At 34.1% G+C, this 12967-nt stretch overlaps 1 protein-coding gene and 2 pseudogenes across 1 annotated transcript; 2 read left to right on the forward strand and 1 right to left on the reverse strand.

Moving 5' to 3' along the window:
* Positions 1–711: 711 nt before the first annotated feature.
* LOC120123983 overlaps positions 712–12967 on the reverse strand; it is a 28832-nt pseudogene continuing 16576 nt past the window's right edge.
* LOC120123982 lies at positions 6828–9487 on the forward strand (annotated as a pseudogene).
* On the forward strand, positions 11243–12699 carry LOC120123962 (uncharacterized protein At4g28440-like). Its single transcript, XM_039142740.1, has 2 exons — positions 11243–11654; positions 12205–12699. Exons 1-2 carry the CDS (start codon positions 11390–11392, stop codon positions 12393–12395), a joined length of 456 nt encoding a protein of 151 aa, XP_038998671.1. The 5' UTR covers positions 11243–11389; the 3' UTR covers positions 12396–12699.

Genomic DNA, 12967 nt, shown 5'->3' on the forward strand with positions numbered 1-12967 from the left:
CTGATGCGTGAACTCTGTCGTGCAAGAAAAACCCGACGTAAAGCATCCACCTTATCGGTCCGCTAAATAAAAATACAAATATCAGTAAATAAACAGACATGATATTTAAACAGTGAAAACAAAGATAAATATATTTCAAACTTTCAACCAAAAGACAAAACAAAGACAAATACTAACTTCACAGTGTTAAAGTAAAAAGTTTAGCAGTTTTGGCAGCAACTGAATAAATTTACTAAGCAATCTAAGTGAAATGGTTAATTTAAGTGAAATTACGAGTAAATTTATCATCAAGTTAAATATGGAAAATCTTAAACTTACCTCGTTGCGTAGAGTATGAACCTCATTCTGCAACGATACTACCATCTCACGTAGAGCGGCAACCTCACCACGTAAAGTAAACACCTCCACACGCCATGCACCATCGTTATCGCGTGGAGTACCGATCTCCTCACGGAAGGCATTGACCTCATCACGTAACTCCCTTGACTCATCCCGTGGAGGTGGAGAACAGGGAGATAGAAGTCGTGGCATCTTTGTCGGTCGCCTATCATGAGGTGATGGTGGAGAAGAGACTCGATGATGTGACGGGATAGGTGATGGCTCTCGTTGTAGAGGTGTATAGTCGGGTCGATCAGGTGATGGCTCTGGGTGAGGTGATGGCTCTTGAAGTGGAGGAAGTGGAGGCTGCTCATCATTCGTGCCATCAAAAAAACGCTGACTAGCTTGCCACCAATCAGTGGCAAGCTCAGCCTCCATGGGTGTCAGTCTCATTAATGAAGTGTTGGCCTCCTAAAAATATAAAAACTAAAACAAAGTTAAACGTCTACTATTAATAACTTGTTTATATATGATAGTATTTGTGTTAACTTACATTATTTATTGTCGCATATGGTATTAAGTCTTCCCAATCCAACATACGTTTCCTCTTCCAGGAAATAGCCCTAGGAATATCATCTGAGGATTTTAATGCATATGTCCGCATGCTGGGGAAAGCCTCGAATATCCAAATCTACAAATAATATAATAACAAACATTAGTAATTGTTAAATAATTAATTATAATTTTGAAAACATTATATAGAAATTCTTACCTTAAAGGCCCAAACAAAGCCTGACAAAGTGTATTTCGACCCATCGCCCCGCAAACTTTTGCGGTCATCAAAGGCAGACGACAACTTAGTCCAGGTAGCTTTCCATATATACGAACCCCACGGAAACAGATTCCATGCATTTAGGTCCTCTACCAATAATATTAGCTCCTGAGGAATAGGTTGTCTGGCCTCTCTGCCTAAAAAGTCGGCATACAAAAGTAGTAGAAGGCATACTCGGACAACATCGACGTCATTCATCCGAGTAAAACCATCTTTCTTATTAAACAATTTCTTCATGTCGTCGACGTGTAAGTTCGGCTTCTCTATTGACTAATCAGGAAAAACCCTGGATAACCATGATGGGCGGGTGATATGACGAGTGTACCGGCCTACATCATCGTGTCCGAATCGTAGACCAGTGATTAAGCAGAACTCCTTCCGCCCAAAACAAGTATACGCCGGTGGAAAATGAAACCATATCTCTTCCTCACCACGTTGTATACTGTCGGGTAGATCGCTAGTCATGGTCTGAAGCCACAAATGGGTCAAACTAGCATCTCCACCCGGATGCTGTACTCTCAGCCATGGCCCGAAGCAGGTTTCTTCAAACAATTTTCTTTGTGCAGTTGAAAGCTTCGAAGCAATTGTAGTGGCTAGGCTAACTTTATTCCTTAATGTCAATGAAGCCGAAAAAAATTTCTACAAAAAAACAATAAACATACCAAGTTAGATATACCAAAAATTACACTGTCAAGATATACCAAAAACAAAACAATAAACATAAATAGTAGTTTATTCTTGAAACTAAAATTTGCAACACTGTTTTTGTCTTTTGGTTGAAATGAAAATCGCAACGAGATAATGAGAATCGCAACGCGAAAATGACTATCGCAATGCGAAATGACTATCGCGACCAGACAATCGCAACGCGAAATGAAAATCGCAACCGCGAAATAAAAATCGCAACGCGAAATGAAAATCGCAACGCGAAATGAAAATCGCAATGCGATTTTGGTTTCGCGTTGCGATTTTTATTTCGCGTTGCGATTATCTCGTTGCGATAGTTATTTCCGCGTTGCGATTTTCATTCTCGAAACTATTCTTCTTCTGCATTACTTCAACCAAAAGACAAAGCAAAGACAAATACTAACTTCACAGGCTAAACAGTTTAGCAGTATTGGCAGCAATCGAATGAATTTAATAAGAAATCTAAGTGAAATGGTTAATCTATTATTGAAATTACCAGTAAACTTATCATCAATCTCAATATGAAAAACCTAAAATAATGCAAAAATTTCAAAATAAAAATAAAAAAACTAACCCTCGGAGGTTGATTTTCCATTTCTGAATGATTGTGAGGGATTTTTGACTGTTAATGGTTGTGAGGGATTTCGCCGGCGATGGGGACGGAAATCTTTGGAGATGGGGACGGATTTCGCCGTAGAGAGTGAGAGATGGAGATGGGACTGAGTGTTGTGTTTTTGGGTTTGAGGTTATGAGTTGCGATTACTGTGGACGGTTCATTTTCCGATTTATTAAGAAAAAATTCGTGTTTGGAATTTGAAAAAAAAAATATGCGTTAATACGAATGGCGCTATGTAAATCGCGTTGCGAAAGTCAGAATCGCGTTGCGAAAGTCATTATCTCGTTGCGATTTTGTATTGTCGCATTGCGATAGTAAGTATCGCATTGCGATTTTCCCAATTCGCGTTGCGATTATTTATTCGCATTGCGATTTTCCCAATTCGCGTTGCGATTTACTTATTCGCATTGCGAATTGGGAAAATCGCAACGATACTGTAGACCATCGCAACGCGATTTTCAACTATCGCATTGCGAAAATGCAACGCGAATTTGCGATAATGGAGATCGCGTTGCGAATTAGCGATCGCATTGCGATTTTGTTGGTCATTTTGGCAAATCCGGAAAAAGTTGGTTAAAATCGTATATTATATGGGATTTTTGGTCACTGAGGTTATTTTCTCAAAAAAAAAAAGAATAATAACTCATGACTTTCTTTTACCTAAAGTCAGTTTTTATCTTTAAGGCTTAATATCAAAATAAGTTATTAAATAATACTTTTAAGGCTTAATATCAAAATAAGTGATTAAATTATATTTTTTTTGAATGGGTATCTAAACTATTTTTTTAATTATTCAGGTACCTAACGTTATAAACGTTAGAATTTTATATGTATGACATTACAAACATTACTACTTTATGTGTCTCAGTTCTAACGTCGTTAAAAGAACTCGTTAAGTGACACGTGCCATAAACTTATAATTTTGATTTTTATTTTATTTTTATTAAAAAATTAAAAAAAAAACTTTCTCCTACCCTCTCTCTCCGTGTCCCCCTCCCTCATTTCCTCCATGAATTGGAATCCAATTCCACTACTTTCTCATGTTTGGTTCAAGTTTTTAAAGGGGAAATTAAAATCCAATTCCATCAAGGGAGAGAAAGTAAATTCCATCCATAACATGATGAAATTGAAATCTTTTGGAGGGAATATGAAATTTGACCATACTACCATCATCAATCTTTTGGTAGTCGGGTCGGAATTTTTTAAAAAAATTTCGGGATCGGGTCGGGTCGGGTTTTTTTAAGTGTGATATTTGGGTCGGGTTTTTTTAAAATTTCAGGTTCGGGTCGGGTTTTTTAAGTGTGATATTTGGGTCGGGTTTTTTTAAAGTGTGATATTCGGGTCGGGTCAGGTTTTTTTAAGTGTGATATTTGGGTCGGGTTTAGGGTGAAAAATACCCGACCCGACCCGGAAAAAATATATAATTTTATCTTATATATTTAGGAATAATTACAATAATACCCCTCTATATATAATATTTTTTTCAATTAAGTCACTGTTTTTATTGAATAAAAATAATTTTTTTATTATTTCGGGTCGGGTCGGGTCAGGTTTCTAATTCATATATTCGGGTCGGGTCGGGTGAAATTTTATTTTGGTCGGGTCAGGTCGGGTCTCGGGTGGAAGTTCCCTTATTCTCGGGTCGGGTGGACCAAAAACCTGACCCAACTCGACCCATGTCCATCCCTAATTAGGATGATTTTAACTTATGATGTTTATTAGTATGATTTTTATAATTTATTGAAATGTATAATCAATCAATAAAATGAAAATTTAATATTTTTAAAATGTTTATAATATATTGCTACATGCAAGTTATAAAACAAACTAAAATTAAACAAAAAAAACAAGAAGGACAATTCTGTCATTTTACATTACTGAAATCAAATTCATCTGACATGTCTGCGAACCAAACATAATATGGAATTGGATTCCAATTCAATTTCCTGCCAACCAAACAGGTTTCAGATTCAGATTCCAATTCCTTCATATATTCCAATTCCCTTAGAAACATTCCAACAAACCAAACGCCACCTTACTATTGGCTTTTTTTTTCCTAGCACTAACTAAAATATATATGGTATTGCGTAAAAATAATCCCAAACTTGGAGCTTGGCTCAGTGATGAGGTGTGTCTAAGCTTGGCATGAGAACCCAAGTTTGATTCCCTTCATGCCTCCTTAAGTGCAAATTTATCTCATTTATTTTCACTTCAATCGGGGTGGTGACATGTGTCACCACCGAATTAGATAAAAAAATCATTTAATTAAAAAAATCAAAATTCATAAATAAAACTTTTCAGTCCTGTATTGATATGTGTCCCTTTTGATTGAATGGTTAATTTATTAAATTTAATTTAATTTAAGATCAAATTGATAGAATATATAAATATTAAGAACTAAATGTATAATTATACCAATTTTATTAACTATCACGTCATTGTCTCCATTAGATATTAACGACAAATGATCTGATTGACAAAATTAAAAGAACAGTAAAAAAATAAAATAACTACATAATTAAGTGGTCAATGATATAATTTACCCTAAATAATGATCAAATTTTACCCTCTATTCAATTTAATCAATTTATAACACGTTTACAACAACAAAAATATGTATTTTTTTTAAATTTCAAATATCGAGTAAAATACAATTTTCATCATTCATTTTTCTTTTTATTCTTATTTTGATCATTAAAAATAAAAAAATTGATTTATTAATTAAAATTTTTATTTAGTCTTATTTTATTCATTTAGATGTTAAATTATAAATGAAAGGGTGACACATGAGTTATATGTGTTGATGTGGACTACTTTTTATTAATAAAGAATTCATGTGACATACATGTCATTTTCTTTTCTTTCTTTTTTTCTCTTTTTTTTTATCTTCTTCTTTTAAAAATAAAAGTTTTATAGTTGCATCTATATGTTACGTCAACATTGTAATTATCATTCTTTTACTTCTTCTCCGACCATTTAAAATACCAGTGAACTCAGCTCATTGTCTCCTAATATTCTACTAGTTTAGATTTTTCTAAATTACTTTAAAAACTCATAAAACTCAACCATCAACCCTTAACTAATAATATAGACCATGATATGTAATCTCCATAATTCGATCAACTTAGAATCAAGATATATAAATTGTTTCATTTTTCTCCACTTTCTCGTTATTAGAATTTGGAAGAAGATGGTTCATCATGAGAAATAGAATTGAATTTGAAATTATGATTATTTTTTTATAAAACATAAAGTTTTGAGATCATTTTATAATTTTAAAAAGGTAAATATCGATCATAAATACATTAAATATTTAACTTAAGAGTGATCAAAATAAGAAAAATTAAATAATTAATTTTTTTCAAATATCAATGACCAAAATAGGAGTAATAATAAAGTTGAGTTATGAAATTTATAATTTAGCCTTAAACATTCAAAGAAATGAAATATTCCAAAGCCGTCTGCATGTTGGAGCTTTTATCTACTAAAAAAACAAACAGTTAAAGTTTAATATCTGCGTGACATGACGCAAACAAAAAACTTTATAAATTTTACATACAATAAAAATAAACACCACCTTAATCTATGCGGCAGCTGCCTGGTAACTCCTCTGTCTGAACTGTTGAGTCAAACGTCATAACTTTGCAACACTACTTTGTTAACTCTTTTTTCTCAGACACCGGAAATATTTGTTTTTTAAAATAAAAAATCGAGGAAATAATTCGAAAGACCACTTCAATGGGTCATCGTCTTCTTCGGCAGTTTCCTAAAACCCCACAATACAAGTTCAGTTTCACTAACTCCTCACGCAACACCGACTACCGTCTAATCAGGAACCCATGGCCGGTAATCTCTATCAATTGGACCCTCAATCGGCGGCTGAAAAAGCGGTTTCTGTTATCGGATTCGGGTACGACTTGTCCAAGGATATCAGGCTTTCGGCTTGCCTGTCGGGCCCTTCTGGCTCGAGAGTGATCGAACTTGACTCGGCAGCTAGTCAGGACCTGGTTTTTCCTGGTGGGATTGTTGTAAAAAATTTGCCCAATTCGATTAAATGTGATAAAGGCGAGCACACCAGATCTCGTTCTGATGTTCTTTCTTTTACTCAGGTAAGCTTTACTACAATTTGCTTTGGTGATGATGTAAAGGAAAGTTCCATTAGTTTTCGAATTACCATTATTTTCTTGTTTATTATGTCCTTTTGCTAGTTCTCCAAAGCTTTGTTATTTAAAAGTTGTTTTGCATAAGCGAAGGGCTGACGGGTGTTTGTATGTTTGAAATTTTCAAATTTTCGTATAATTTAGATATTTTTTTTATTAATAATTTATTTTTATGCATAAAATTTTACAATTAAACTTGTGCTCGGACCTTTTCATGATTTATGTGTTGCTTTCTTTGTATTTTAACTTGGGGGTCATCTTGTGCTAGATGTCGGAAAAGTTCAACCATGATCTAACATTATCCGGCAAGATTCCTTCGGGCTTATTCAATGCCATGTTGAGTTGGAAAGAACAAACATAACTTTGTCCGAGCGTGTGAAACAAGAGGTGCTTACTACATGGGACCCTGCTGCCATTGCTGAGTAAGTCAATTATAAAGAACTTGTGCAAAGCAATTGCACTTACAACTTTAGTGCTCTCACCCGGGTCGACTGTGGCTGTTCATATTGATATTCTTTACTAAATCGATGCCAATTTTGTTTTTCCCCAGGTTCATCGAAAAATATGGTACTCATGTTGTTGTTGGGGTTAAAATGGGAGGTAAAGATGTTATACACGTAAAACAATTACAAAATTCAAGTCTTCAGCCAAATGAAGTGCAGAAAACTTTAAAGCAGTTGGCTGATGAGAGATTTTCAGAAAACATAGGAACTCCTCGATTCTCGGAAAAAAACAAAGGTACATTTAATCTTTAAAATCTGAATGAATTGTGCATGCTCATTAGGGGAGAGTAATCGGTTTATTCGGTCGGTTTTTTTCATCTAAACCGACTTAACCAACCATAATATTAAAAACTGAACCGGCTGAAATTGCCACTTAGTTAGCATTCTATGGTAGACAAAACTATTGTTATTAGATAATTGTCGGGGACTGTCCACTATGCACTGTATCTCTAAAACATTCTTGGCAAGAAGTAATTGAGGTAAGATAATGCCATATAAGAAACAGAAGGATTCCAATTCAAATTATAATTATTACTCGACATATTGCATATTAGTTCATGAAAGAGCACCGACAATACCTTTTTTCCCTTTTCTTTTCTAACTTTGTTTTCATTGAAAGAGCATGCGTTTGGAACTTCAACGGGTGCTCGCTGGATCAATTAGGCCACCTGTTGTTACTTGCTCAAAGAATAGTGTAAATTTCTACTTTAACTGTTGTTTAGGAGTTGCAGCTGTAAAGGAACAAAATGCTTTCAGTAGAGGTGACTCCATTTGATTTTTGTACTTTGCAGGACACTGAATATCTATATTCGAAGGAGGGGGCATTGATTTTGGTCAAAGTCATAGCCAGTGGCTATCGACAATATCACAATCACCAAACGTTATATCGATGGCCTTTGTGCCTATTACTTCTCTACTAAGCGGTGCTCGGGGAAATGGATTTTTAAGCCATGCAGTGAACTTGTACCTACAGTGTGAGTTTGCATAATTTTTCAAGGAAAAATGTCTTGGTGGCATTATGTATGAGTGATTTATGCAAATTGGATTTTCCCTTGTCAATTGGGATTTAGATCATTCACATATTAACACTTCGAAAATGCATTTATTTGATTTTGAATTGCAGTTTCATACTTTGGCATCTGTACTAATAATAAGTCTTGTAAAAGATGAGATTGTTTATGCTTCTGGAAGATCTATAATAAATTTAAAAATACATTAAAATATTAAAGTTTTTGCAGACAATGATTGCCATGCTGTGTCCTTTTGAGTGAAAGTTTGTGTACACGATGGATCACTGTTTTCACAAATCATATTACAGCACCTTTTTCGGTTATATGGTGCACTGATTTTCGCCTCTAATGATTGATGATATCATGCAGATAAACCACCGATAGAGAAACTCCATGTATTTCTAGAGAACAATGTTTACCGACCTTCGCATCTAATTTAGGAAATATTGCCTTCATGATGTCACTGGATGATTCCCATGATTAAAATGCATCGCAGAACTCGTGCATGTGATGTGATTATTCTCATTTGACTAATTCCCAAGTTCCAAATCTGCTATTGCAGGTTGATACCGGAAACCGACCTGTGACAGGTATACGCCTATTCTTGGAGGGTAAGAAGAGTAACCATCTAGCAATCCATCTTCAGCATGTCTCAACTCTCCCTACAGACCTGCAGCTCTCAGATGATCACAGCTATGAGTCGATTGATGAGCCAACACGTGGGTACTTGGAACCCGTCAAGTGGAGCATATTCTCACATGTATGCGCCGCCCCTGTACACTTCAATAGATCCCACTTTGATTATACAGCTCCTATAGTGACCAAAGCTTGGTTCGAGGTGAAGGTTGTAGGGATGAGGAAAGTTCTGTTCCTGAGGCTTGGGTTCTCCATAGTGGCCTCAACTAGGATCCGCAGATCAGAATGTGACGGACCCTCAACACAGTCACGGAAATCCGGAGTCTTCTCAATGTTGATCAGCACAAGGTTCAGTTCAGGACTGAATCCAAACGAGAAACCAACTAAAGTTAAATTCAGCAGTTTTTCCAGGTGGTCCACCTTCACCACCAAAAGCACCCAAAATGACAAACTTTGTAGACACAAAGGAGATGGTTAGAGGAGCTGAGGACACACCTGGATACTGGATGGTTACCTGAGCCAAACTTTGTGTAGAAGATGGCAGAATCTCAATTAAAGCTAAGTATTCATTGCTAACAATAATGTCAGATGAAAGCATGATGTTGATGTGAGAAAAATACCCATTACTTGTACTGCTCTGTAAAGTAAACGTTGGCATGTACTGCTACACCTACACCCTTTTATTTGAAATTACCTTGAATAGGCACAAACCCCGTTCTTCTGAATTCTTGTTGAAAATTTATTGTTCTACTAAGCAAAACTTTAATGCACTTACCTGGAAATGATTTTAGAAATTAGGGTAAACTAATGATTCATCATTTATGCGTGTGTTTTGTTTGGTTTTCCTCGTTGATTTTAAAAAATATAATATATGGTCACTTTCGTTTTTATTTAATTAAGATTTTGTCACCGTAAGTTAATTGTCATTAAATATTTTGGTAAAATTATACATTTGATCCCTATTATTTACATATTCTCTCAATTTAATTATATTTTTAATTAATTAAAATAAATTTAATAATCTAATCAATGATATCATGTGTCACGTATCACTTGTCACCATTCGGTTAGACACTAACTCTATTTTAACTTAATATATTTTATTCTTATCTTAACTTCAAAATATTTTAACATAAAATGTATTAAAAGTAAGAATAAATGAAAACAAATTAAAATAAAGTTATTTATCAAATCGAATAGTGACACGTAGAACGACACGTGACACAACACATCTTAATTAAATAAAATGGAAAGTGTTTGTATCTTAATTAAATAAAAATAAAAATGATTATATATTATATTTTAAAAATCAATAAATAATAATAAAATATAAACGTGTTTTACATAAATGATCAATCATATACTTAATCCTACAAATTAATTAATTAATATGAATGAAGTGTTGTGAGGGCAAAGTAACATCCTATAAATGCTTATTATTGGACATGTTCTTGAAGCTACCGATTATGAATTAACCAATAAATGATGAATTTAATAACAGAAAATGATTATGAATATCTAACTAAACAATAATATCAATGGTCAATTATTGATAGAAATATCACAATCATTTATTAAAAAATATTATCTTATGATAAAAAAAAAGGAGTAAGAAACTGTAATTTCACATATCATTTTTATTTATATCATACCATATAATAAAAATTCTATGAAAAATTAACTAAATCAACAATGAAAGGGTGAAAATACTTTACAGCTAACCTAATTTTCTTTTGCCGTCTTTTTTTTACTCTTTGAATTTTGTTTAATCCACGACGGTATTAATCTTAATATTAATTGTTAATCGTTAATGACTATTAGTTTTTTTATATTATGTTTTTTAATTTTTCTTGAGTCTTTTTTTATTTTTAAAAAAAATCTATGTCTTTATGACACGATTTTCTCTACCCTTATGATATGAATTTTATATGCTTTTGTGACACGTCCTTATGGTTTTGGTATGCTTTTTGCATACATCTGAGGTCATTTTGGTTTTCGCAACAAAAAAAACATATCCACATTTAGTTTATCAGTGGTCACGTATAATCAGATCTCCTCTTTTGGTAAAATGATGTTTGTCGATGTAATCAAAATTGTGTAGCGAAACAACATGTCAGATTGTTTGGTTCGCTCACCACTCTTTTATCACTGCGTAAAGCGTCTCATTCAACAAATATAAAGAGTTTTTAGGAAGGTTATTGAATTTTGATATTGGTCGTTATTCTCAATAGAATATTTTATTATTTTATGTATCTTTAAAATTGATATTTTACTTTTATATGAGTATTTTAATAATTATTATCTCTAAGTTTATCTCTATATTTTAATGATTGTAATTTTATTTTTTCCACAATTAATGACATGCAATTGTCATCGTTAAAAAAGTAATGAAAGGGCGAAACAATATTTTTCAATATTGTGAAATTATTTCCTTATAAGACAAATCCATAGAGAAAAAGTGGATTCAATCTTTCAAAAGTAGCTAAAACGTCATGGGAGAAAAATAGGAACGGTTCAATTTCTGTTCTACATCTAGGGCTTTCCCATTTCTCATCTTCCCCAGGCTCTGTAAAGGAAAAAGAAAAGCAGAGAAGAGAGGAGAGGAGAGGAGAACGGCATTTGAATCAATGGCGACGACAGGGCAACAACAGGGACAACATCAGCAGAAACAACAAAATAAAACAATAGAGAAGAGAAAGCCAGTGTTTGTGAAGGTAGATCAGCTAAAACCAGGGACCAATGGCCACACCTTAATCGCCAAGGTATTGTCCTCAAACATGGTCCTTCAAAAGGGTCGAGCCCCTTCTCGAAATCTCCGCCAAACCCGCATCGCTGAGTGCCTTGTTGGAGACGAGACCGGCACTATCCTCTTCACTGCCCGTCATGATCAAGGTCTTTTTTTTCTATCCCCCCATTTGTTTATTTCTTAAAAAGTTTTCTGCTGTCTGATCTTAGTTCTCTCAAAATGGTTCATTTTATTTCATCCTTCAATTCAAAAGCTTTGATCTTTCCTTTGTTTTTTTTATTTTTGGCATTGCATATATGAAATACAGCGGCATTTCAGAAGCTTTTATTTATCTCTTTTGTTTTGTTAGTGCTAGTGTGGATTTGATATAATCTAGGATCTAACTATCAATGATTTTACATGAACTGTTTCCTGACTAAATCCTTGATTTGTGGAATAAATTTCTAGCAAGGTGAACTAAGTTCTTACTCTATTTGTTGTGATTGAATCGATTCACCATTCAAATCCTTAATTTTCACATGCTCACGATTGCAAAAATTGGCGTTCAAATCTTTAAATGTGACTGAATAAACCAGATATTGGATTTAATTTCCATTTAAATCCTTCATTTTTTTTGGTAATGCACTTGCTACTCTCATTATCAACATTTGAATCTACTTAGTCTAAACAACATAATGATGCTTGAATCATTTTCAGTTGACTTGATGAAGCCTGGTGACACTGTCATTTTTCGTAATGCAAAGATTGATATGTTTAAGGGTTCTATGAGGCTGGCGGTTGACAAATGGGGCCGCGTTGAGGTCACCGACAATGCAAACTTTGTTGTTAAAGGAGATAACAATCTATCTTTTGTGGAGTATGAGTTGGTTAGTGTAGTTGATGAATGATAGAGATTGCATGGACCTAAGGTGCTAGATGCTCGAAGGTGGTCTTAAGAGTTGGCCTGATGATAATCGTTTACTCATCATAATTGTTGATGAGATGCTATTGTGGTACAATTTTCATTGTGGAATTGTTGGGTACTTGGGTTTGGTATACAAATCTTGCTGATAGTTGATCTTCTGCTTTATAATTTTTAACATCTAGTAGTCTAGTTTAAGTACTAGTCGAGTATGTAGAAGACTGTTTCTTTCTTGTGATCGAATTGCATCTGGAAATTTAAGTGATGTTAGTAAAATCTTTCTATATCAAGCTGTTTGTTCTTCATTACTTTAAAAGTTTTATCAAGGCTTGTTCGTTCTTCTTCGAATATTTGCTTCAAATCTTTCCCAGACTAACCGTGAATAGAGGGCCAAACCGTTGCCTTGACTACTCTGTAACTGAGATTTGGGATCTATCTTGGTTCATGGTGTACGGGAGCATGTATTGATTCAGGATAAAACTAGGAAGATGTTTTTTTTCCCAAGCAAGAGCTTAGCTGGCCTCTTTATCTTTCAAGTATTTGCTTGAAATCAGTGTT

The sequence above is a fragment of the Hibiscus syriacus genome, unplaced genomic scaffold (assembly GCF_006381635.1).
Source record: "Hibiscus syriacus cultivar Baekdansim isolate YM2019G1 unplaced genomic scaffold, ASM638163v2 tig00110407_pilon, whole genome shotgun sequence".
Classification (NCBI taxonomy): domain Eukaryota; kingdom Viridiplantae; phylum Streptophyta; class Magnoliopsida; order Malvales; family Malvaceae; genus Hibiscus; species Hibiscus syriacus.